The sequence below is a fragment of the Equus caballus genome, chromosome 24 (genome assembly GCF_041296265.1).
Source record: "Equus caballus isolate H_3958 breed thoroughbred chromosome 24, TB-T2T, whole genome shotgun sequence".
Taxonomy (NCBI): domain Eukaryota; kingdom Metazoa; phylum Chordata; class Mammalia; order Perissodactyla; family Equidae; genus Equus; species Equus caballus.
Genome location: NC_091707.1, coordinates 56,808,844 through 56,835,547, shown reverse-complemented (window position 1 = coordinate 56,835,547; position 26,704 = coordinate 56,808,844). Strand labels below are relative to the sequence as shown.

General features: G+C 41.9%; 1 protein-coding gene across 13 annotated transcripts in view; it reads left to right on the top strand.

The window, feature by feature from the left end:
* Window positions 1–8,466: 8,466 nt before the first annotated feature.
* The window catches only part of MOK (MOK protein kinase), a 64,931-nt gene continuing 46,693 nt past the window's right edge, over window positions 8,467–26,704 (top strand). For 6 of the 13 annotated variants that reach the window (XM_070249292.1, XM_005605463.4, XM_023628421.2 and 3 more), the window contains exon 1: window positions 8,467–8,723. Coding sequence is in view for 6 of the 13 variants with exons in the window: in XM_005605463.4 (XP_005605520.1) it covers window positions 8,717–8,723 (7 nt within the window). In the remaining 7 variants the exon portion in view is untranslated. The remainder of the gene's footprint in view (window positions 8,724–26,704) is intronic. The other 7 variants (XM_070249289.1, XM_023628420.2, XM_023628426.2 and 4 more) reach the window with 6 other exon arrangements.

Genomic DNA, 26,704 nt, shown 5'->3' with positions numbered 1-26,704 from the left:
ACCCCACCACCAGGAAGGCTGGAGAACCAGGTTTAGGCAAACTGCCACTCAGTCAAACATATCATTGATCAGAGAATCAGCTGTGCGGTCAAACAGATCTAATCTTGTCTTCCTCATGGGACTCACAGATTCCCAAAGGCAAGTGTTAGAGCAAGTGAGGGGGTCAAGTGTTGTGCTGGGTGTATCTAAACCATGCTGGTGCTGGAGGGTTGGGCAGGTTCTCGGAGACGGGGACACTTGACTGTTCTGAAGGACAAGGGCAGATAAGTGTAGGCCAAAGGAGGCAGAGCCCTCTGGGCATCCTGTCTATTTCACTTCCAGCTGAATGCCCAGAGCCTAGCACACTGAATAGTACATGTTTAGTACTATTCAGTGTATAGATGGATGAATGACCTAATTCCAAAATCATCTTACATTTTAAAATAAAATCATTTCTCTGTTCAAACTCTCCCCTTCTGGCCCAGCCCTGATAGGGTTGCCAGATTTAGCAAATAATTTAGGACAAGTATGTCCCATGCAATATTTGAGACATACTTATACCAAACCAGTATTTGTTGTTTGTCTGAAATTCAGCTTTAACTGGGCGTCCTGCACTGTATCTGGCAACCCTACAACCAAAGTCACAGCCGTTTGAAAGACTATGCTGCTCCTCTCCCGCGCTCTGCCTGCCACAGCCCCACCACCCTCCTTCCTGGTCCTTGCTCACCAGGCCATGCTCCTGCCTTGAGGCTTCTGTATTTCTGTTCCCTCTTCCTGGCCCCATTCCCCTAGACACTGCCAAGTCACCCTCCCTCATCTCCTCTCGGTCTTAAATTGCTTAATTGTCGCTTATTCACTGCGGCTTCCTTGACCGTCCCATTTACAATCGCAACCCAGAATCCCTGCCTTTCCAGGCCTTATTTCCTCCCCACTTGCTTATATAGTTTGTCTGTCTCCCATCAGTAGAACGTGAACTCCAGGGGGGTAGTAATCTCTATTTTGCATCACCAGCACGTAGAACAGTGACCAACATATAGTTGGTGGTCAATCAAGGTTTGTGAAGGAAGCTAAGTTGACCGATCATCCCTTAGGAATCTAGCCCTGACACACTCCAGGCGTTCCAGCCGCGTTTCTTAAGTGGGCGCGCCAGAGCAAGGCTACCGGGAGGCGGGGACCAGCGCCGGGGGAGACGCAGTGACGAACATAGACGGCAGGGGGCACCCGAGACCCACGTATTCAGCTCCTCACCTGGGCATGCAGGCTCTTCGGAGACCGGCGCTGATGAAGCACTGGAGTTTGCAGAGCATTATTCTCCTAATGCCTCTGAACTTCTCCCGCCAATTCTCACTCCATTTTACAGTGCTCCCGAGACAAATAAGTCCTAATTTTCATTCTTTGAGTTAAGAAAATGCAAACATACATGATCAGAATTAAATGGTGCAGAGTATTATTATTCGGGTTTTTAAATGTCTGAGGGGGGGGTTTATGCAAGCAGCTACCTTGGATTTTAAACAGTCCCATTAGCTTTAAACTCAACCTACAAAATTTGTCATTCTGTTTATCAATTGGGACGTTTGGTATGAAAATAAAAAGACATACTGTATTAGTTTTCTAGGGCTGCCACAATAAAGTACCACAAACTGGGTGACTTAAAAATTTATTCTCTCAGTTTTGGACCCCAGAAGTCCAAGATCAAGGTGTTCTCAGGGTTGGTTCCTTCTGAGAGTTCTGAAGGAGAATCTGTTCCATGCCTCTTTCCCAGCTTCTGCTGGTTCGCTGGCAATCTTGGTGTTCCTTCGCTTGTGAAAGCATCGCTCTGATCTCTGCCTCACATTCATGGATCCCAAGTTCCTAGAACAGGATAATCTCCTCCATATTCTCTTTTCTTTTTCTGGAACACCATTTTTCAGAGGTCAGGCCTGCTGGGTTCTCTAATTTTCTTCTCTCTTCTATGGTCCAGGCCTCCGTCTTCTGTCTATCTCCTGGACAATTTCTTTCAACCTCCTTCCAATCTTCTTTTTACACTTTTTATTTTGACTCAGGGCCCTGGTGCGTACAGACAAGAAGAGAGCAAAACACTTTCAGTACTAAAGCTGAATTCTTGCCAGTTGATGCTGGAAAAAAAGGAAAGGAAGCGAGGGAAAAAAACCCAGAAATGAAATGCTTCACTGTACAATAAGTACAATGTCAAAGCTGTTAGACAAAACAAAAGAAAAATAGACAAACAGAAGGATATTTCAGATGTTTCTAATTTGCTATAACAAATCAGTAAATTCCAGGAAGTTTAAAAGAATGTTCTTCCTTAAAGCATGCATATTAATTGCAAAGCTTTTACAAAGATCTCTTTAGTAAGAGAGAGCGGTTGAAGGACAGGGAGCTGGAAGCTGCAGACTCCGGTCCCAGCCCAGGGTGGCCACCAGGGAGTGACAAAGCCTATTGCCTCTCTGGGTCCCCAACAACAGGCCACATAACTTCTAAAACTTGTCAGTCTGCCTGTTTAATTCCTCCCTATCAAGGGTTAAAGTTTGTCCTGGATGCTCAGTGATTGTTGAAAATCAGGCTCGCCCCTTGTCAGAAAGGAATGACAGCAGGTGATAGCTGAAGATGCTTCTTGATTAGTCAACAGCATTTACGGGGCATCTGCTCTGTGACAGGCCTGTGTGTTAGACCGTGGGCGAAAATCTACCGGTATTTGTATAGTGCATCATGGACATCTCATTTAATCTTCACTGTGACACTTTAAGTACTTTCATCCCATTTTACAGAAATGAGAAAACAGTAAACAGTGGTCCTGTGACTGGGCTGGGGTCACCGGTGTCATTCTTTCTCCCTCACCACTTTAAGAGCTGAATTTTAATCTTTTCTATTCTCCTTTTAGGAAAACTTTTTTACTCTTCTTAAAGCATCTATAATTCCGAGTGCCTTTTCCTGAGAGATGGGCATAGACTTCTCTCTAGCCTAAAGTTTACCTGTTATTGCATCCAGGCTAGACCGTGATCTCATTTATGATGCTTGGTTAACTACCATTCTTCATGTTAATTTGAATGGCTAATATTCTTCTTGCTCCTCCTTGTTTCATATCCCTGTTCAACCTTAGTTTCCTCTGAGATATGTCTATTATTTTCTAAAATGAATCTAATTTCTAATATCTTTAGATAGATTTGCATTTTACCCACCTTACCAATGTTAGCATGTTTGAAATTTCTGTCATCCTCAACTTTTCTAACTTCTGCCTATTTTGTGGTTTGAACACTAATTAAGATGCTCAGCAGAGGCCCAGCCCCATGGCTGAGGGTTTAAGTTCGTGTGCTCCTCTTTGGCAGGCCAGGGTTTCACCGGTTCATGATCCTGGGCGTGGACCTAGCACAGATCATCAAGTCATGCTGGGATGGTGTCCCACATAGCAGAGCTAGAAGGACCTATAACTAGAATATACAACTATGTACTGGGGGGCTTTGGAGGGAAGAAAAAAAAAAGAGGAAGATTGGCAACAGATGTTAGCTCAAGGCCAATCTAAAAAAAAAAAAGATGCTCAGCAGAAGGAAACTGATTGTCTGCTAAACATAGCCTCATGGCTGAATCTCTTGACATCAGAAGATAGGGAAAAGCTAATACTAGGGGATGGGATGACTGTCTGAGGAACGGTTCTGGAATGAGTCAAAAAGCTCAAGTAGCTATAATTAGGTAGTATTCATGCAGAGTTTTAAAAGTGGAGCTCTAAGATGCTCTAAGCTGGGTCCATGTCACAATCATCCCTTGGGCATGTAATATACACCTGGCTGCTGGCACTGAGTGTGAGGTGAGGCCCCTCCCTGGAGGAGTTCACAGCCTATTGTTTCTCATCTGTCAATTCTTCTGCTTGTCCTTTAGGGCATGAGTGGTCCAGGGAAGCAGGTGAGGAGGCCACATAACTAAAACTCAAGAAGGCTGACCCCTCTGTGTGGTGTTTGAGAGTGTTGACTGTAAGGAGAGAACTTCCCCAGCAATTGCTTTTTCGGTTTGAAGTAGCATTTCCTAGTCTATTTAGAATTAAAGAAAGAATAAGGAATTATCTAGGCCAGCGGCTCTCAAAACATGGTCACTGGTGCAGCAGCATCATCACCTGGGATCCTGTTACAGATGCAAAATCTCAACCTCCACCCCAGAATTACAGATTCAGAAACTTTGAGGGAGGGGCCCTGCCATCTGGGTTTAACAAGCCAGAATCACCTGAGGGTGGGTGACTTCTGTGCATGATAATGTTCGAGGACCACTGCTCTAAGCAAAATCTCTCACAAATTCCCTTCTTGTCTTCCTTCTAAGGTGCCCTGTTAGCATCCTTTCATCTTCCATTCTGGAAGCCCTTCCCCTCCCTCTGTCCCAGGGCTTCCCATACAATGTGCTGGTTGCACACCAGGGTGCCAGGTAAGAAGGCAGGTGCTGGCTGAAGTCCAGTAGCCCCTGCTCACCTGGGTAAGCACAGCAAGGCTGTGTCTACCTCCAGGGGGCACCTTGCTCTAACTCCTCCACAGGATCAGGATCTACCTGGTCTCTACGATTTCACTACCAAGAACCATTTGTCCACCGAGAAGGTGAGCAGAAAATCCATCAGCCAGTGGTGATCAGAAATAACGAGGCCGGGGCTCACGTGCTAAATGCATTCAGCTGTTCACCTTTTTAACAGGTACTCAATGACTATCTGGTAACATGCTCTGCCTGCAGGGAGATAAGAGACAGGTGGGCAGCCCACAGAGCTTAGAACCTACCTGATTAGAAGAAAGGGCCGTGAAAGAGACAGTGAGAGAAAGATAAGTGTGACATGGAGACAGCTCCCCAAATAACAGGAAAGACCACAAGGAGATAAGAAGGGAGAGATCAAATCCCAGTGGTCTGGAGAGATTAAATGTGGCTTTTCAGAGCCAACAAAGACAGCACCATCAACAAAAATAATACCAGCAATAATCAAATTTTGGTTTTATCCAATTTATTTTGAGGTAAAATTCACATACCTACCATTCCAACAATTTAATACATACACTTCAGTGGTTTTTAGTAGACTTATAAAGTTGGGCACCCATCACCACTGTCTAATTCCAAAACAATGTCAACACCCCAAAAAGAAGCCCCGTACCTGTTAGCAATCACCCCCATTCCTCCAGCCCCTGGCAGCTAATCTTTCTGTCTCAATGGATTTGCCTATTCTGGACATTTCCTATAAATATAATCATAAAATATGTGGCCTTTAGCGTATGGCTTCTTTCACTCAGCACCATGTTTTTGAGACTGCTTAATGGGTATGGGGTTTCCTTTTGGGGCGATGAAAATATTTAGACAGAGGTGATGGTTGCACAACATTGTGAATGTACTAAACGTCACACTTTAAAATGGTTAATTATATGTTATGTGAATTTTGACTCAATTTTTTAAAAAGAAGTAAAAAAATATCGAAGTAGATATTCTGACTCAGCAGCTCTACTATAGGAATTTCTCCTCTGGGTACATGTGAACATACAGGAAATGATGTATTTACAGGATTGGTCACTGCAGCAATGTTTGAAAGATCAGACTATTAGAAACAACCTAGATGTCAATCAGTAGGGGACTGGTTAAATAAGGGATGGTACAACCATGAAACAGAACAGCCATCAAATCAAATAAAGAGGCTCTTTGTGTACCAGTAGGGGAAAATCTGCAAGGTGAAGTGTTAAGTTAAATTGAAGTTGAAGTGTTACATTTTTTTTCCTGCTTTTTCTCCCCAAATCCTGCCAGTACACAGTTGTATATTTTAGTTGTGTGTCTTTCTAGTTGTGAAAACTGAAAAATGCAGAACAGAGTCATACTATGCTACCATTTGTGTAAGAAAAAGAAAAAAATATATATATAACACATGTTGCCTACCCTCTGGGGAGAGGAACTGGGGGCAGAGGGGTGGTGGGAGGATTTTCGCTGAATTCTGCTTTTATTATTTTCGAATCATGCTAATGATATATATATATATAAAACATTATTTGAGAAGGAAAAAATACCCTTCTAAACGAAAACCAGTTTGGGCACAAACGTATGAGAGGAGGAGAAGGCAGAAAGATGGGGTGGGTGAAGGGTTAGGGGCTGACGATCTCAGGTGGAGGGAGATTGTATATGGGGTCAGAAATCTGGATTTCTCCTGTAAACGACAGGCACTTGGGGAGGCTTGGTCGCTGTGGGGCTAGAAGGAGAAGGCTGGGACCAGCGAGAGGTGAGGTGGGCAGAGAAAGGAGGAGGGGTGCGCAGGAAAGTGAGGGATGTTCCGAGGGGCAGGGTGGGGGAGGGGGGGTGTGGCGAGGAGGAAGGAAGTGCCGGGGCTGGAATGCACCTGGGCGGATGGTTTCGCCTTTGGCTGGGATGGGATCTGTGGATGGTAAGTCTGGGTGAAAGATGGTCATGCCAGCTTTGGAAATGTTAAGGGCTCATTTGTAGGGGAGAGCTCTGTGCTGGGCTTAGAGAGGAGGAAGCTTCCTGCAAAAGGAGGAGTGATGAATCCCGTCCTGGAGGGAGTACAAGGGAGGGGGGCTGAGAAACATAACGAAATAAAAAATTTCATGTTATGTTTCACTCTTTTCCTGAGTGGCTTCTTAATCTTAGGAGATAATATCCTGTGTCTGTGCAAGTGTGAGGAGAAGAGAATTCATGTATAGATCCCTGAATGTATTGGTACAGCGTTTTCGGAGAGTGATTTATTTTATTTTAGTTTTTTTAAAGATTGGCATCTAACAACCATTGCCAAAATTTTTTTTCCTGCTTTTTCTCCCCAAATCCTGCCAGTACACAGTTGTATATTTTAGTTGTGTGTCTTTCTAGTTGTGGCATGTGGGATCCCACCTCACTGTGGCCTGATGAGTGGTACCATGTCTGCACCCAGGATCCGAAACAGGGAAACCCTGAGCCACCAAAGCAGAACACCTGAACTTAACCATTAGGCCGTGAGTGATTTTTTTTTTTTTTGAGGAAGATTAGCCCTGAGCTAACTGCTGCCAATCCTCCTCTTTTTGCTGAGGAAGACTGGCCCTGAGCTAACATCCATGCCCATTTTCCTCTACCACAGCATGGCCTGCCAAGTGGTACCATGTCTATACCCGGGATCCAAACCAGTGAACCCAGGCTGCTGAAGCGGAACGTGTGCACTTAACTGCTGTGCCACCAGGCCGGCCCCTGGAGGGTGATTTAATGTCAGTCCATATTTAAATTGTAGATGTCTTTTAACTCCTCAATTCCTACAGAAACAGTCTCATATGTGTTCAAAGATATGCACAAGGATATTTTCTCAAGTATTGTTTGTAATTGCAAAAATAGGAAACATTAATAGGGAAATGGTTAAAAAAATGAGAGTATATCCATACCATGGAATATTATGCAGCAGTTAAAAAGCATAGGGTAGCTTTATATGTGCTAATATTAAAAGATGATCATGATTTATTAAATGAAAAAGAGCAAATTATGGGAAAATATCTGATTTTCAATTATGGGGAAAATCTGTCCAAATTCAAACACAGAAATTCAGAAAAGATGCCACCAAATTTTTGCCAGTGGTTAACTCTGGGGAGGGTGAGGAGTGAGAAGGATGGAAATGCTTTGAAGGGATCATTAAAAATTTTGCTTTATAAAGTTCTATGCTTTGATTTTGTTTTTCTTTTTAGTGAGGAAGATTCATCGTGAAGTAACACCTGTGCCAGTCTTCCTGTGTTTTGTATGTGGGTCACAGCCCCACACCACTGATAGTGGTGTAAGGCCACATACCTGGGAAGCAAACCCAAGCTGCGGAGGCCAAGTGCACCAAACTTAACCCCTAGGCCACGGGCTGGGCCCTTGATTTTTTTTAAATAGACACATTTTCCTTCTTTATTTTCAAAAACCAATAGGAAAAAACAGGGATGCCTGACCTTATGGAGTAGTTGTGGGCATGAAATAAGCAAATAAATGACAATGAGCGTCATAAAATGCTATGCGTTGGTATGTTATTTTTATTGCGTTGACCGTTCCTTGAGGGCTAGGCTACTTCTTTCTCAGTTGTCATATGTGCACATACTTCATTCAGATATTCATTCCTTCAACGTTACGGTAGAATGTAAGTTTCGAGAAGTCAGGGACTCTGTCCACACTGTTCTCCTCCAGCTCCTCAATGCCTGCAAAAGTGCCTGGCGCTCAATAAATGTTTGTTGAATTAAAAAGAAAAACTTACAAATAGATATGTACTAAAGTAGGTAGTAGACGCTCAATTGTAGGATGAGACTGCAAAGAACAGGAATCAATTGACAATTACTTAGTGCATCCCCAGCCTAGTTACAGCTCGAGGCTGTCGTCTGGGCTTTAGACCCTAAATCACTAAGTTCGCAGGACGACTTGGAATAGCGATCCGGGCGAAGGTCATCTACGCTCGAAGGCGGGGAATTGCTTACTTAAAGCGGCGACGGAGATCGCTTAGCAACCAGACTGAGGAGGCGGGACACACTGCGCACGCGTACACGTAAGGCTGGCGGACGCAGACGGGGCGTTTTGCGCACGCGCAGATGGCGGCCTCGGGGCTTTGAGGACCAGACGGTTGCTAAGGTGACAGGGATACAACATGGCGGCCGGATCCTAACGCTCTCCGTCGTGGGACCACCGCGGAGGTCCTCGTTCGGGCCCCTGCCTCAGAGGAGTGGAAGCCAGGGGGTCACCCTTCCTGCCCCTTTCTTCTCCGTCCACTGTCCGCAAGGGGTTGTCGCCGGCTTCCGCATCCAGGATGAAGAGTGAGTGGGGCGGGGAGGGGCGGGGACGCGAGGGCGAGTGGCGCGGGCCGGAGGGGCTGAGCGTCGGGGGGTGGCGGAGGGGCCAGGAGGGCCTTGAAGGCTGGGCCTCGTCGCCCTTCTGCGGCCACTAGGCGGGCCTGGGGAGGGGCCCCGTGTGGAGACCCCGAACCTTCCTGGGCTGTCGGAAGCCGGCGCCCCCCGGGCAGCTCAAGGGGCTCAGGGCTGCTGTGGGGGCAGCGGGGTCTCAAAGCGGCGACCCGAGTCCCGCTGAGGCACATTTTAGTGCCAGGTTGGGTTAGAGTTTTGGGAGTTGAGTGAGATTTTCTTTTTGCATTGGAATGAACCTCAGATTCTTTTCTTGAACGTTCGGCAGTAATGTGAGCGATTACAGTGGAGCTTCCTGCCTTTTAGTGACATCGGTTTAGTGAAAAATTGAGAGGAAAGCTGGGCTGTGTATTTTATTTTATTTTATTTTTGGATCAAGCGATATTTATCGGAACTATTTGTGTAGGAATTTTGAAACAACCTTGTAGCGAATGAGAGTATTGCTCAGAAATGGGAAATGAGGTAGTCACCCCAGAAAATGTAACGGGGAAAACATTTACCTGTGCTTGGATCTGTGGATTGTGGACAATCCAAGTGCAACCAACTAGAATGGGCTTTTTTTTTTTGCATTACTGTTACAGATGTAATTGTCATTAGTGGTTGTGAGCCAGAGGTGCAGAAAAATACCTACCTCCTTTGCTGTGAAAAGATTAAATTATGTTAGGTGTAGTTATAATTTTAAATTTGCATTGTATCCTAATTGCCAATTGGTAATTGTAAGTGGCATAAATTGTGTAACAAAGATATTTAAAATAACTAATTCATCTCATTCACTCATTACAAGGCATTCTTATTTTCTTTTGTTGGATATTATTTACATGTTTATCTTTTAAATTAACACACCCAAAGCTGTAGTTAGAATACAGGGTCTACAAAGGCTTACACTTTTACTTATAATGTGGACTTATATACACATAGTTTTTCTGTGTGCTTTTTTTCCTTCCCAGCTATTTATTGTGAAAATTTTTGCATCTGCAGAAAAGTTGCAAGAAGAGTTCATTGAATGTTTATAAACCCTTCACCTCGATGTACCATTATGCCTTTTGTTTGTGTGCTTGCTCACTTGCACTCTGGCATTTTCTCTCTCTCTAAATTATGTATTTATTTATTTTCCTTGAATCTTTTGAGAGGTAGTTGTAGACATCATGACATTTCACCACTAATAATTCAGCAATATCTACTAAGAACAAGGACATTCTCCTAAATAATCACAGTACAAATAGCGTGTTGATACAATACTTTCATCCAACATGCAGTCTGTATTTCACACTTTCCCAGTTATCCCAATAATGTCCTTAGAAGTGTTTTATTTTTTCCAGAATCTAGTCAAAAATCACAAGTTGCATTTTGTTGTCATATCTCTTTGGTCTCCTTTAATCTGGCACAGTGTTCTGCCTTTTGTGTCAACATTTTTCAAGAATCCAGACCACGTGTTTTGCAGAATGTCTCTCAATTTGGATTTGTCTGATTATTTCCTCAAGATGAGCTTTAACTTAAGCATTTTTTGTTAGGAGTACGTCAGAGGTGATGTTGTGTCCCGGTCAGTGCCTTCTGTCTAGAGTGCCCGGTGTCAGCATGTCTCAGTTTTGGTGAAGTTAGGTCTGATAGTTTGACGTTCCATTTATTCACCTTTGCCTCTTAGACCCTTCAAGCCCCTCCTCTAGAGGCAACCGCTCTTACCAGTTTCCTATGTTTCTCTGTATATGTATGTATATAGAAGCATGTATCTATACATTTTTTTTTTAAAGATTGGCACCTGAGCTAACAACTGTAGCCAATCTTACCTTTTTTCCCCCTACTTTTTCTCCCCAAATCCACCCAGTACATAGTTGTATATTTTTTTTAGTTGTGGGTCCTTCTAGTTGTGGCATGTGGGACGCCGCCTCAACATGGCCTGATGAGCAGTGCCATGTACACGCCCAGGATCCGAACTGGTGAAACCCTGGGCCGCTGAAGTGGAGCACACGAACTTAACCACTCGGTCACACAGCTGACCCCTATACATTTTTATATATGCATATATAAAGGTGTATCTATCCCCCTTTTTAAACACTAATGTTAGCATTATATCTGTAAACATTTATAAACACTCACATTTTACTATTTATATCTTTTAAACATTTTTTAATATAGTAGGTATTATTTGATATGTTCTTCTTCTTTTTTTTGTGCTGAGGAAGATTTGCCCTGAGGTAACATCTGTGCTAATCTCCCTCTATTTTGGATGTGGGTTACTGCCACAGCATGGCTGATGAGTGGTGTAGGTCCGCCTCTGGGATGTGAACCAGGGCCACTGAAGCAGAGTGTGCCAAACTTAACCACTAGGCCATGGGGCCAGCCCCCTTGATATGTGCTTTTACTTGGCTGTTTTATTCGTTTTCAATTACTTGGGTTAGTTGTACATCTTCATCTTTCCTATACCTTAAAATCCAGTCTGAGAACTGGTGTAACCTATTGTTCCCCAGGTCTAAGTCCTGATCATTAATTAAATACTTAACAAATATTTAACATGGAGAGAATATTCCCGAAGAGGCAGTCGCAAAGACAGAGTTGTGAAAGTGGAATGAATAGGAGAAGTGAGTAATGGTGAAATTGAACTCATGGCTTGGTGTCAAAGAATGAGGCTGGAATGCTAGATTATCATGTTGGTCTTTATTTTAGGGTTTTCTAGGTGTATTTTCTAATTTGTTTTCTAGGCAGTGCCCAAGTGTTTAGGGATGTATCGATCATTCTGTGGATGATTCCTGACCTTCTCCTTTTCGTTTTGCATCATTTGCAGTAGTGGGGAGCAAGGAGTAACACAATGTAGTTGTTAAGAGCATGAGCTTTGGAGCCGTGCAGACATGGCAGCCTGTAGCAGGTTACTGACCTTTCTCTTCTTCTTCTTCTTTTTTTTTTTTTTTAAAGATTTTATTTGTTTCCTTTTTCTCCCCAAAGCCCCCCAGTACATAGTTGTATATTCTTCGTTGTGGGTCCTTCTAGTTGTGGCATGTGGGACGCTGCCTCAGCGTGGCTTGATGAGCAGTGCCATGTCCGCACCCAGGATTCGAACCAACGAAGCACTGGGCCGCCTGGAGCGGAGCACGCGAACTTAACCACTCGGCCACGGGGCCAGCCCCCTTTCTCTTCTTATGCTGGTTTTCATCTGGTTCTCTATTGCTGTGTAACAAATCACTCCAACTTACTGGGTTAAAATAACAGCAATCATTATTCATATTATTCACATTCTGTGGATTGCCTGGACTCAACAAGGTGGGTCTCACTTGGAGTCTCTTGTGCAGTTGCAGTCAGGTGGTGGCTGGAGCTGGAATCATCTCAGAAGTTTCCTCACTCACAGGTCTGGCAATTGATGCTGGCTGTCCATGGGGATCTTAACTTGGGCTACCAGCCAGAACACTACGCACGGTTTCCACATGGCTTGGGCTTCCTCACAACGTGGCAGTTGGGTTCTGAGGGTGAACATCCAAGGAGCAGGAGGCGGAAGCAGTGTTACCTTCCCTGATCGAGCCTCAGAAGTGTCATGATATCACTTCCACATCCCTCACATTTGAGGAGAGAGAACATAGATCCCACTCGTTGATAGAGGAATGGCAAAGACACGTAGTAAGATGGGCATTGGAATAGGATATCTAGAAGCTACCATCTTTACAAAATAAAATCTTCCACACTCATCTTTAAACAGACATATAATACCTGTTTTATAGGATTGTTTCGAAGATTAGATGAGATAATCTATGTCAAGCTCGAGCATAGTCTGGTACATGGTAAATTGTGAATGAGTTGTTATTTGCTATCCCAGTGAATGGAAGGCAGGGATGTGAAAGAGGAAAGAATGACAAACATCGGTTAGATCCTTACTTTGAAAAATTTTACCCTTATCTAATCTAGTGGAAGTACCAGTTTTTTCGTGTCTGAACTTTTTAGTGGATTATTCAAAACATACCTATGAAAAAAGGAAAAAAAATACATATTCTGAAGGCAGTCACTGTTTGCTGTTATATCACAGGGAGTGTTTTTTTAACTTATCTGTTGTAATTGTGCTGGAGTTTAAGCTTTCTGTCCCTCATAAATGTGAGTGTTTCTATAGAATCAAAGTTGCAAGTTATCTCAAATAATCTTGTTCCTTCTCTCCTTCCTAGTGTGCATATCACCTTCTGTTTTTATAAATAGGTGCATCAACTAGCAACTTTGTCTCTTTAAGTAAAATAAAATTAAGTAATACTGGCTTTGTGATAAATTCAAACAGTGAAGGTTTTAAGTTAGCCTCAGGACTCTTCGCCTGCTTGGCAGAGTCCATCCTGGTTAACATTTTCTTAAATGTGCTTCCATAAATTTTCTGAGCATATTTTCTGTGTGCGTACGTGTGTGTGTGTGTGTGTGTGTATATATGCATGAATATGTATTTGTCCCTTAGATACTCAGAACTAAATGGGGTTATATTAAATATGTTGTACTGTATGTAACTTGCTAGGGTGATGCTTCACTGAAGATGTTTGAACATAGATTTTTGAGTAATTCTTCATGTTTATGAGTGGCATACATTCCTAGCAGTGGAGTTACTGGGTTAAAGGGTGCAATTAAAAATTTTTTGAGTTTATAAATTTGTGTACTTTTGTGTTTTCATTATGTTTTGGTAATTCAGGCCACAGTTTTCGTCATTACACTAAATAATTAATCAGGTCCAGCCCTCTTCATTGAAGGTTCCTGACCTTGTTTTAGTAATTTGATTTGAATTTCTTAATCTCTTGAACAGAGTGGAAATTAGAAGCTGAATCCTCTTCTTTCCAACTCTAGTCCTTGAGCGTTGTACTGGGTAATTAACCTCTCCCAATTCTTTTCATCCCTCCGCTGGCTCAGGCCCGTATTACCTGCCTTGATTAAGATCTTTAGAAGCAATGCTTGAATACAAATGTTTGGATTTGGGCATGAAAGTTTCCCTTTTCACAAAAAGTGAATTTGACTTCCTCTTCCACAGTTAAATAAAGCTTAAATTCCGCTTAAACAAACAAGCCTTGGTTTAGTAAAAGTCAATAGAATCTTAATATGAACAGTTTCATTTATCTTCCTTTATCCACCTTTTTCATACAGCTGTATTGTTTTAACTCCTCTTTGTCCTTGATTCTGGGTGGGTTTTGTTTTTTGTGACTGTTTATTGTGTCTATTCCCAACGATGTGGGGCAGGATTTTTATTTATTTATTTTTTGCTAGCACAGCTCTGTAGCCTTCATAGCTTTGTGTGCATTTTAATATTTCTCATCTAACCTTAAAGGCCTGTAAAAATATGCCAGATGCTGTTGGAGAGAATAGGAAGATGCTTTTCCTAGGTGTTTTTTCATAGGAGTGTTTTTCTTTTTCTCTCCTCTGCCTTTCATCCTTGTTTTATACCCAGCCCTTCTGTCTGTTGAAAGAGCCTTGGGGGAAACAAGTGACCCCTTATCCACCACAAACATCTCCAGGGCGTCAGGTTCCATTTATTGCTTGCTGGTCACGATGGTCTGGAGCCAGCCTGAAATGTTGACATACACTTGGAGTTTGTACTTAAACCACTTTAAAGTGCACAGTTGACTGTTTTTTGTTTTCTTTTTCAAAGCAAGTCAGCTTAATTTATCTGTGATAAAACACAAATTGGAATTCGTTGTATAACATTTCCCCTTCCTCCCTTCTTAAATCTGAACTCTTTAGTCAACAGCCTGACTTTCAGTACCTGGCCTTCTTCCCTCCCATAAGCTTTATGACTGTCTCCCTTTAGGCCGATACTGTAGTGTTGAGATGGTTCATTTTAAGCTGATGTTTCTGTTGGCACTTAGCCAAAAGGTTCACTGATTTCATGAAGTTCTTGAGAATACCCATGCCCACACACGTTTAAAGTAATATATATTCATTGTGAACATTGAAAAACATGGAACAGTATAATGAAGAAAATTAAAATCACTGTTAATCCCACCAGACATGGATACTTTTAAAAATTTTACATATTTACATCCAGTCTTTTTTTATGCATGTATATGTATTTGTATGATTGTTACCATGCTTTTTTCACTTAGCATTAAATTATGACTGAACACTTTCCTATATCATTAAATATTTATTATTTGAAAGCATCATTTTTAATGGCTACATAATATTTCAGCTTGTGGCTATTCCATAATTATTAGATTATTTTCTTGATATTGGATACTTAAGTTTTTTGCATTCTTGCTGTTCTGGTACTGTGATGAACATCTTTGTCTATAAATATTGTTTGTATCTATTGGTATCTTTGGGATAGAAACCTGGAAATGTAATTGCTGAGCCAAAGGATATGGACTCTTTTCTTTCTAATATCTTTTTTCCTACTTAAACAAGTAATTGATGTTTATTGTAGAATACTCATACTCTACAGAAATAATTAAGCAGAAAGTGAGAGTCTACCATCCCTGCCTTTCCAGGAAGTGCGTTATTGCTGGGGAGGAGAGTGGATGTTTTCGGTGGTCCTGCCGCACACCACCACGCTGGTTTCCCCATTGGTTATGCCGTGGCACATGGCCACTGCCTCACCTTGTTCCTGTGTTGAATACACTTGTTGCAAACCTTTGCCAATTTGATAGATGGAACAATTTCTTATTTTAAAAAAAAGCAACTCTTTTAACTTTGTATTCCTTTGAGTATTAGTAGTTTGCTTATTGGTCATTTTTATCCCTTAAGTGAATTGTCTTGTGTCCTTTTGTCCATTTCTTCTTTGAAAGATACTAGTATTTATATTTATGTGTAAGTTGTCTTTATAATTAAATATTTTAGCTGTTCTAATATGTGTAGCAAATATTTTCTCAGATTGTAGTTTACCTGTACATTTCTTTGGTGAAGTTTTTTATGTAACACATTAAAACGTGTGGCTCGGCTCCCCTCTGGATCTTCCTTCTTTGTGACTTCATTGAGCTTCTGCGTTAAAAGGCCGTCCTCGTCTCTTGGGTTGGTAAATATATGAATGCATTTTCTTTTCGTTGGACTTTTACAGTCAGCCTTTTACCAGTATTTACCCATATCTAAGTGTATTGTGGAGTAAGGCTCTAACTTGAATTTTTTAATGTGAAATCTCCCAATTTTAACAGCTTTACTGAGGTATAATTTGCACTCAATGATATTCACCTATTTTAAGTGTATAGTTTGGTGAGTTTTGGCAGATATAGATAGTAGTGTCTCCACTTCCACAATCTAGATGTAGAACCCTTCTATCACTCCCCAGAAGTTCCCTTGTGCCCCTTTGCAATCGATCCCCCTACCCCATTCCTGGCCGCAGGGATTGTTGATATGCTTTCTGTTGCTAAAATGTTGCCTTTTCTAGAATTTCATATAAATGAAATGTGGTAATGTATATATAAATGTATGTGGTTTTGAATCTGGCTTCTTTCGTTTAGCATGATGTTTTTGAGGTTCATGCATGTAGTGGCACGTGTCACTAGTTTGGTCCTTTCTATTGCTAAGTGGTATTCCATTGTATGAATATACCACAATTTGTTTATCCATTCACCAGTTAGTGAACATCCGGGTTGTTTCCATTTTTTGACTGTTGGGAATAATGCTGCTGTGAACATTCACGTACAAGTCTTTGTGTGGGCATTATGTTTTCACTTCTCTAGGGTAGAGTCCTAGGAGTGGAATTGCCGGATTGTATGATAAGTGTCTATTTAACTTTATAAGAAACTTGCCAACTGTTTTCTAAAATGGCTATACCGTTTGTCATTCCCATTATCCATGTATGAGGGGTCCATTTACTTCACATCTTGATATTTTCAACACTTGATATTTTCAATCTTTTTAACTTTGCCTTCTAGTGGATGTGCTTTCACTTGAGTTTTAAGAGTCAGTTGTTCCCACTTTTTTTTGTTAAACGACTGTCTAATGTTGCAAAAGGCACCAGGTTGCAGCTCAGCCTAGCCATGGTCAAGGAGTGTTGAGTGACCAGATTGCCTGATGGACTGACTGTATCAGAAGGTTTGAAAGTTACCATATAAGGAGAGACCAAGCAGGACTCTGGTGGTTACTCTTGAGGATTGTGCTGCTCACAACCAGAGTTCATGCTTTCACTGTACCTCATACCAAAGAATGTGTCTCTATATCATTGGCAGTGCAGTTCCAAATTCTGCTTTTCTCATGGACCTTGTCAGCTGAGCCAGTTATTTTGAAAAGGATCTGTTGCCAAGGTCAGAGCTCTTATAAGTGTGTTTATGTGACTTCATCTGTGTTCCCTTGGTGGCGTTCTGCTCATAGCAGACAGCAGTGGCAGTGTGGTCAGGAAATGACTTCTGGAGTTAGACTCTCTGGGTTTAAAGCCCTGCCCTACCACTTACTGATGTGACCTTGGGCAGGCTACTTAACCTCTCTGTGCCTTAGTTCCTCATTTGTAAGATAGGGCTAATGGGATACCTATTGCATGGGTTTGTTGAGATGATTAAGTGAAAAATGATGCCTGACGCCTAGTGCTCAGATCTCAGTGTTTAATAAGTTCCGTTCGCCAATAAAAGGAACCAGAGCTCCTTGGAGAAATGGCTCATCTTAGGATTCAGACAGGAAATACACAAGATTTTGTAGTGCCAGAAAGAAAGAAAGTACTCAAAAAACAAACAAAACACTCATTGATGGGGACATGTCAAAAGGAGCCAACTGAAAGAGTTCCCAATGGTCAAAGCTGGAATAATTTGAGCCACAAAATAAAGTAGTATTGAATTATCCCCCAAAATAAAATAAATATCCATGAATCCATACTAATATGAATGATTGAATAAATAAATGGAGAGAATAGACAAACTTCCCTCGTAGAAGAATTCCAAATTCTGCCCTCAAGGAGGGGAACGTTATTCCCCTCTGTTTAAGTGTGGGCTATGCATAGCGACTTCTTCCAAAGTGTGCAGTATGGACAGCGGGGGAGGAAAGAGTCACTTTTGTAGTGGAGAAACCTGACAAACACTACCTCAGCCTGGTGATCAAGGTCCATGTCAACAGTGACAAGTCATGTTAGTAGTATGTGTCCTTGAGATGATGTGATGAAAGGGCGCTGTGGTCTTCTTCCTCAAAACCCATAACCTGAGTCTAATCATGAGCAAAACAGCAGACGAATCCTAGCAGAAGGACATCTTGCCAAATACCTGACCAGAACTCCTCAAAACTGTCAATGTTACCCAGTCAAGGAAAGTCTGAGAAACTGTCACAGCCAAGAGGAGCCTAAGGAGATATGACGGCATGATGTTATGTGGTGTCCTAGAAAGAGGATATTAAGTAAAAACTAAGGAAATTGAACAAAGTGTGGACTTTAGTTAATAATAATGTACCAGTATTGGTTCATTAATTGTGACAAATATACAATACTATTTAAGATGTTAATAATAAGGGAAACTGGGTGTGGGGTATATGGGAATTCTCCATACTATCTTCACAGGTTTTCTGTAAATCTAAAACTATTCTAAAATTAAAAGTTTATTTAAAAAAATGGTGCCTGACATAGGGTAGGTGTCCAACAATGTTGGCTATGATCACCTAGCTTGGTTTTGTTTGTTTTGTAGGTTTACTGGGACCTGGTCATAGTTAAGGCTGAATTCACCATGTGCATAGTTTCTTGGCATGTAATTAGGAAAAACATATTCTGAAAGATAGTTTGCTTGGAGGGATATGAAACTTTTAGAAGGTAATTAAGAAGCCTCCTTCTGGCCACTTTATCCTTCTTATCCTTTTAATTCACTGTTGCATTTATATGGATGGTCTGACCTGGGAAAGGAGGTAACTTAAGGGACAGGAGATCTCTCTTCATATGTTGGAAAAACCCAACATTTAAAGATGGAGATGAATAAAAAAGGGTTGGTTGATAAAAAAGGGTTGGTTGCCAGTTAGTCAATAGTAATAATTTTGTGATTCAGTTGTCAGCGAAGATCCCCCTGCAGTATGTGTCCAGGGGGCTATAGGAATATTAGATTACAAGGCATGTGACTTGGTATTTCCTCTTTGAATCATTTGTTGAGTATGTACAGGGGACAAAAGAGAACAATTTGGGCAGATTGTAGACCTGCCTTTAAGGGACTTAATGGCATTATGGGGAGAGGGTGTAAAGTAGAGTGAGCAGTTTTGTAACAGAGGACACAGGTGCATTCAGAAGGAGGAAAGACATCTGCTTTACGGCCTACCAGTTCGGTCCTGGGAGGTTAGAATCTAAAGCACCACGTACTCGATATGATACACCATGTACTCATTAATTTGTCCTTTAATATTATCTAAACGCAAATCTGGCTCTCCTTCCCTCCCTCCGTCTCTTTCATAAGAAAAGGACCTAAAATTAGGGGCATGGGGACATACTCTAAGTCCTCAAGGCGAGGGATTATGTTTTATTGATCTTTGTATCTACAGTGCATGGCACAGTACCTGATGCATAGCTGTGCTAATAAATCTTTATTGACATCCACAATGATTTAGTCATACTACCAGGGATGTTTAATTAATTTAGGCTGAAGTGTAGCATAAATTGCATTGGGAGGGGTCCCAAGACCACCCCTAGGTTCCATGATTCACGTGGAGGACTCACAGGACTCAGGATATAGTTGTACTCATGGCTATGGTTTCCTACAGTGAGAGGATACGGAGAAAAATCAGCAAAGGAAAAAGGAACATGGGGCAAAGTCTAGAGGAAACAAGGTACAAGCTTCCAAGAGTCCTCTCCCAGTAGGGTCACACAGGACTCACTTTATTCCTCCAAATTCCTCCACAATTCCACAAATTGTGACAACACGTGTGAAATGTTTTCTATCAGGGAAGCTCATTAGAGACTCAGTGCCCAGGGCTTTTATTGGGAGCTGATAATATAGGCACCCTCTGCCCAGCACGTATAAAAATTCCAGACTCCCAGAAGGAAAGCAGATTCACCATAAACCACATTGCTCGCACGAACAGTTTAGGCACAATGAGCCACTCTTATCATTTAAGGAAGATGGGAGCTCTCCTGAAATTCCAGTTCCCAGATGGCAGCCAAGGGCCAGCCTTGCCAGCAGACCTTTCTAAGGAGAGCCATTGTAGACTTGCCATGTGACCTCTTCTGTACAGTAATAGACTGTGTCTCCTTTGAGGGGAATTTCTGGGCGTTCCAGTGTAGCCCCTCCAACAGAAGGGAAAGATTTGGTGTTATGTTAGCAAGCAGCAGCTATTCCTTGACTAGTAAGAGTTAGGTTAGGTAGGTCAGGATGAGGTCTTCCAGAAGGCAGAAGGATGTATTGCTCAGTAAACATATCAGGCTGGTTGAATTTTCCCACAAAGCTTCAAGTTTGGAGGCTCCTAAAGAAATTTGTCAAAATTGTCTAAAAGGTTCCAAACTGGACAAATTATTGGTAAGTTGCTGGGCCTGTATTTTGGTCGGTTTGTTTGAAGAAGCTTCTCCGGAGATAGATGCAAGAATCTTTCTTGTCTCGTTCCAGGACTGAGTGGGTAGGTTCCCCGTTTTAGAGAGGCTCCGGGGTTTAACCTGTGGTTGTCAAACATGCTATGGCTTCCATTTTTGTCAGAAGGGATCTGACACCTCTATCCTGAAGACTCCATTGGGGCTGCCCCTGCCTTACGTTAGCCAGCTTCTCTTAAAGATTTTTTATTTTTTCCTTTTTCTCCCCAAAGCCCCCCGGTACATAGTTGTATATTCTTCGTTGTGGGTCCTTCTAGTTGTGGCATGTGGGACACTGCCTCAGCGTGGTTTGATGAGCAGTGTCATGTCCGCGCCCAGGATTCGAACCAACGAAACACTGGGCCGCCTGCAGCGGAGTGCGCGAACTTAACCACTTGGTCACGGGGCCAGCCCCTAGCCAGCTTCTCTTAGAAGGCAAGTGGGAAGAACTGTAAAACTGGCAGAATAGTTTTGAAATCCTGTCTTGCTGGATGCTAGATCAGTTCTTTTTCTTTTTAAAGACTTTTTTTTTTTCAAAGGTTGGCACCTGGGCTAACAACTATTGCCAATCTTTTTTTTTTTTTCTGCTTTATCTCCCCAACCCCCCCCCCCCGCCCCCCCCGTACACAGTTGTATATCGTAGTTGCAGGTCCTTCTAGTTGTGGGATGTGGGATGCCGCCTCAACGTAGCCTGACGAGCAGTGCTGTGTCCGCGCTCAGCGTCTGAGCCCTGGGCCGCCGCAGCGGAGCACACTAATATAACCACTTGGCCATGGAGCCGGCCCCTAGATTGGTTTTTTAAAATTATTTTTTATTCAGGGAAGACTGGAGTCAGAGGGATTCTAGTAGCTTAGTTTAAAGATCTTCACTTTGGGCATCCAGAGCAGCTCTGGGGACGTTAACTCGTCTACTTCAAAGACACGTCTGGTTATACACCGCACACCCCTCCCGTGTGCTCCTCTGTGCCCTGGAGACTCACCGCACATTTCGGGGAAAGGCGCCGAGGAATTCTGCAGTCAGACACGTTTCTCTATATTTAACCATGCATTTCCCAAATTTATTTTCTCATGGAACCCTCTTTCATGGAATACCCATTAGGTTGGGGGGCTCCCCAGTTCCAGTGTTGTGTGGAACTCAATTTGGAAAATGCTGGTGTGGAGATTCAGCACCCTCAGGTAGTTCTCCTTGCTGATGGTCTGCAGAGAAGCCCTTCCTGGTATGAGAGCCCACCTTTCCTCCCTCACAACACAGGCCAGTCATGAGACTTGGCTTCTGTCACAGTCTTTGCTGCAGACTGTGGCCTTCGGTGCACAGACTTCCTATGTATGAATGGAATGATCTTAATACTGAAGTAATAGTATCCCACTGCCCCAAGCTTTCTTTGTTTTTGCTGTTGTTTTCCGTTGGTTTGTTTCTCTTTCCTGGTATAATGTATTTTATCTCCAACTCTTGTAAGTTGCCAAGACCAGGTAATGTTACTGTTGGGGCTGGTAGTCCTTCTCAGAGCGTTTTCATCTGAGATAAAGGAGCTATCTGAAAAATAAGATGGAGACCTATTTCAGGGAACCAGAAGAGGCGCTTTGGAGCTAACCACGGGAAAAGACATCTAGTCTCCCTGTTAAGGGGACTTTTGAGGAATATAAGTGACCCCTAAACTTTGGTTCTCATTCAAGAGAATTGTCTTAGTCTGTTTCAGTTGTAAGGACCAGCAAGTCTCATTACACTTCACAAGTTGGAGGTGTATTATAAAAATCAATTAAGGATGAGCTTAAGAACAGGAAAGTCTAGAACAGGAAGAACTGGGCCTTTTAGGAACTGGGACCATATATATATTTTTAATTTTAATTTTAATTTTTTGAGTAAGATTAGCCTTGAGCTAACATCCACCACCCATCCTCCTCTTTTTCCTGAGGAAGATTGGCCCTGACCTAACATTCGTGCTGATCTTCCTCCATTTTTTTATATGTGGGATGCTTGCCACAGCATGGCTTGATAAGTGGTGCATAGGTCTGCACCTGGGATCCAAACTGGCGAACCCCAGGCCACCGAAGCAGAGTGTGTGAACTTAGCCACTGCGCCACCGGGCCGGCCCCTGGAGCCATTTTGAAAGCAGTTCTTTTGGACCTCAGTAGTTGGAATCTGTGGACGTGACAGTTGTGCCATTAATATGATTTCTCAGTCTGTTTTTGTTTGTGCCTTTCCCTGAATATACAATTTACTGTATATCTTTTCTGTTCCTCGTACTTTCTGCTTATTCTAACTATAGCTTGTTTTTCCCCCCAACTTTTAAAAATTGGAGTATAACATACATACAGAAATCTGCACAAATTATACATGTACAGGTTGGTGCAGTTTCATAAAGTGAACATGTCCTTGTAACCTGCTCCCAGATCAAGAAACAGCATTACCAGTATCCAAGAAGTCCTCTTTCGCCCATTTCAGTCACCCCGCCGCCCAAGGGTAACCACTGTTCTAACTTCTAACACCACAAATTTATTTGTTTTAATAGCTTGATTGAGGTACAATTTACTTACTGTAAAGTTCACGCATTTAAAATATACAGTTAAATGACTTCAGGTATTTTTACTGAGTTGTGCAGCCATCTTCATAAGCTGTTAAAACATTTTCGTCATCCGCAAAAGAAACCTGTACCATTAACAGTCATTCCCCATTTCACCCACACCTCACCAACCCTAGACAACCACTAATCTACTTTCTGTGTCTATGGATTTGCCTATTTTGGATGTTTCATATAAATGGCCTTTTGTGCCTGGCTCCTTTTACTTAGCATAATGTTTTCAAGGTTCATCCATGTTGTAGCATGTGTCAGAATGTCATTCCTTTCTATGGCTGAATAATATTCCATTGTATGGATATATCCTATTTTATTTATCCATTCATTAGCTGATGGACATTTGGGTTGTTTCCACCTTTCGCTATTATAAATAATGCTTCTGTGAACATTTGCCTACAGGTTTTTTTGTTTGGACATATGTTTTTATTTGTCTTGGGTATACACCTAGGAGTGGAATTGCTGGGTAATAAGGTAATTCTGTTTAATATACTGAAAAGCTGCCAAACTGTTCTCCACAGTGGCTGCACCACTTTACATTTCTGCCAGCGATGTATGAGGGTTCCAGTTTCTCCACATCCTCACTAACACTTGTTGTTATCTATCTTTTTGATTCTAGTCATTCTAGTAGGTGTTAAGTGGTATCTTATATTTTTGTTATTTTTAATTTTCTTGCAAATTGTTTTTATTTCATAGATTGCCATTTGCTTTAAGATAAAATTTATATAAAAATAAATGCTTAGTTTTTAATTTAGTAATCTATTTTCCTTAAAAGACCCATGAGGAAACTATCCCTCACTCCTTAAATTGTTTTTAGTTAATTACTTTAAAAAAATAAATAATACAGAGAGTGCTGTCAGCGTCAGCATCGTCGTGGAGTGAACTCTTCCCTCAGACTCTTACCCCAAGATACAATGAGAAGAACATTCATAAACCAACAGTGGACATTCACACAACACAATAGACATCTGAGAGATCCACACAGCCATACGTCTGAAAGTGGAGGTGCTGGACCCCCTGGGAGGAAGTGGAAGGAGGTAAGGGGATCTCCTCTCCCTCCCTAGCAGTAGTCTAGGATGTGGGACTGCACACAGCTCTGAGAAAAGAGGGGAGAGGAGCAGCTCTCCCTGAAAATGCCTTCACTCTCCAAGTTCCCTCACAGCCCATGAAGAAGCTCCATACAGAGGAGGATAAGCTGTTGCAGGGGTGTCTTCATCAAGCCAGCACCCCAGGAGGGCAGATAGTGAGGGCAGAGCAAGAACACCCCCAGGAACCCACACTCTAAAGAAATTGTCCATCCTCCCTCCCTCTCCCAGCCTGGTGCTCCAGCTCGGCCAGTCGCCCAGAGCACCTGCACATACCTTAGAAAAGCAGCAGCTGCAAGTTGGCAATCGCAGATGAGCCCTGTCAGGATAGATTCCAAAGGACAGGCACAGACGCCAGGGATCACAGCAGGCTCAGAATACACAGCTCCTGACCCTCCCCAGTGGCAGCAGGTGGAATCTTCGACCAGATACTATCACTATGCAAGGGCACAAATCCACCCCATCAAATAGTATGAAGAAATATGTTAATACTCCAGACCAGAAGGAAATGACAAGCACTGAGAAATCAATCCTGAAGGCACAGAAATTTACAATCTAAATGACAAAGAATTCAAAATAGCTATCAGAAAAAAACCTCAATGAGTTACAAGAAAATTCAGATAGACAGTTTCATGAAATCAGGAAGAAAATGAATGAACAGAGGCAATTCTTCACAAGAGATTGAAATTATAAAGAAAAGCCAATCAGAAATGTTGGAGATGAAAAACATGATGAATGAGATAAAGAAAAATCTGGAGTCCTTGAATAACAGTGCTGATATAATGGAGGACAGAATTAGCAATATGGAGGACAGAAATATCTAAAAGCTTCAGGTGGGAGAGAGAGGACTAAGACTAAAAAGAAAAAAAGAAATTCTCCGAGAAATATCTGATTCAATTAGGAAATGCACCATAAGGATTATAGATAGTCCAGAGGGAGAATGGGGCAGAAAGCTTGTTCAAAGAAATAATAGCTGAGAACTTCCCAAACCTGGGGAAGGAGCTGGAAATACAAGTAAAAGAAGCTAATAGAATTCTTAATTATGTCTATGTAAAAAGACATTCTCCAAGGCATATAGTAGTAAAACTGGCAGAAGTCAATGACAAAGAAAAAATATTAAGGGCAGCAAGACAAAAGAAAATAACTTAGAAAGGAACCCCTATCAGGCTTTCATCAGATTTCTCAGCAGAAACCTTTTAGGCTAGGAGAGAGTGGAATGATATAGTCAAAATTCTTAAAGACAAAAACTTTCAGCCAAGAACACTCTGTCAGGCAAAAATATGCTTCAGATATGATGGAGAAATAAAGACTTTCCACCTAAACAAAAGCTGAGGGAGTTCATCACCACAAGACCCCCCTGCCTCCTACAAGAAATGATCAAGAAGGCCTTCTTAGGGGCCAGCCTGGTGGCATCATGGTTAAATTCACATGCTCTGCTTCAGTGCCCCAGGGTTTGTGGGTTTGGATCCTGGGCACAGACCTACACACCGCTCATCAAGCCACGCTGTAGCGGCATCTCACATACAAAAAATAGAGGAAGATTGGCACAGCTGTTAGCTCAGGGCCAATCTTCCTCCTCCAATAAAATAAAACAAAAAAGAAGGCCCTCATACCTGGAAAAAAAAAAAAAAGAGAAAGGTTTTACAGAGTCCTGAGCAAGGAGATAAATAGGCAGACAAAATCAGAAAATTGCAGCTCTCTATCGGAACAGGTTAGCAAACACTTAATTATAACATTAAAGATAAAGGGCAGGCATACATCAAAAATAACTGTAATCTCGTCATTTTAAGTATAAACTCACAAGATGGAATAATTTGTGACAGCAATAACTTAGAAGGAGAAGAGGAAAGTGATAGAATCATCGCTTAGACTGAGGAAATAAGAGGCTATCAGAAAATGGACTATCTCATCTATGAGATTTTTTATACAAACCTCATGGTAACCACTAAACAAATAATCAGAGACACAAATGATAAATAAGGAGAAAACTGAGAAAAACATGATAGACAACTACCAAACTGAATTGGCAGTCCAAAATACATGGGATGAGAAACGGGAATACAGAACAACCAGAAAACAAGTGATAGAATGGCAACAGTAGGCCCTGATACATCAGTAATCATTCTGAATGTAAATGGATTGAATTCTCCAATCCAGAGACATAGAATGGCGAGGTGGATTAAAAAACAAGACCCAACAACTTGGTGCTCCAGGAAACACATCTGAGCTCTAAAGTCAAACACAGGCTCAGAGTGAAGACTTGGAAGATGATACTCCAAGCTAATAGCAAACAAAAGAAAGCAGGTGTTGTCATACTTATATCAGACAAAGTAGACTTCAGGATAAAACAGGCAATGAGAGACAAAGAGGGGCAGTAGATAATGATAAAAGGGACACTCCACCAAAAGGACATAACACTTATAAATATTTATGCAACCAACACAGGAGCATCTAAGTACATAAAGCAACTATTAACAGACCTAAAAGATATTCACAACACCGCAATAATGGTAGGGGACCTTAACACACCACTTACATCAATGGATCATCTAGACAGAAAGTCAACAAGGAAACCATGGAATTAAATGAAAAACTAGACCAGATGGACTTAATAGATATATATAGAACATTCTATCCAAAAACATCAGAATACACATTCTTCTCAAGTGCATATGGAACATTCTCAAGGACAGACCATATTGAAACAAGGCAAGCCTCAATAAGTTTAAGAGGATTGAAATCATCTCAAGCATCTTATGGAACCATACCGCTATGAAACTAGAAATCAACTACAAGAAAAAAGCTGGGAAAGTGACAAATATGTGGAGAC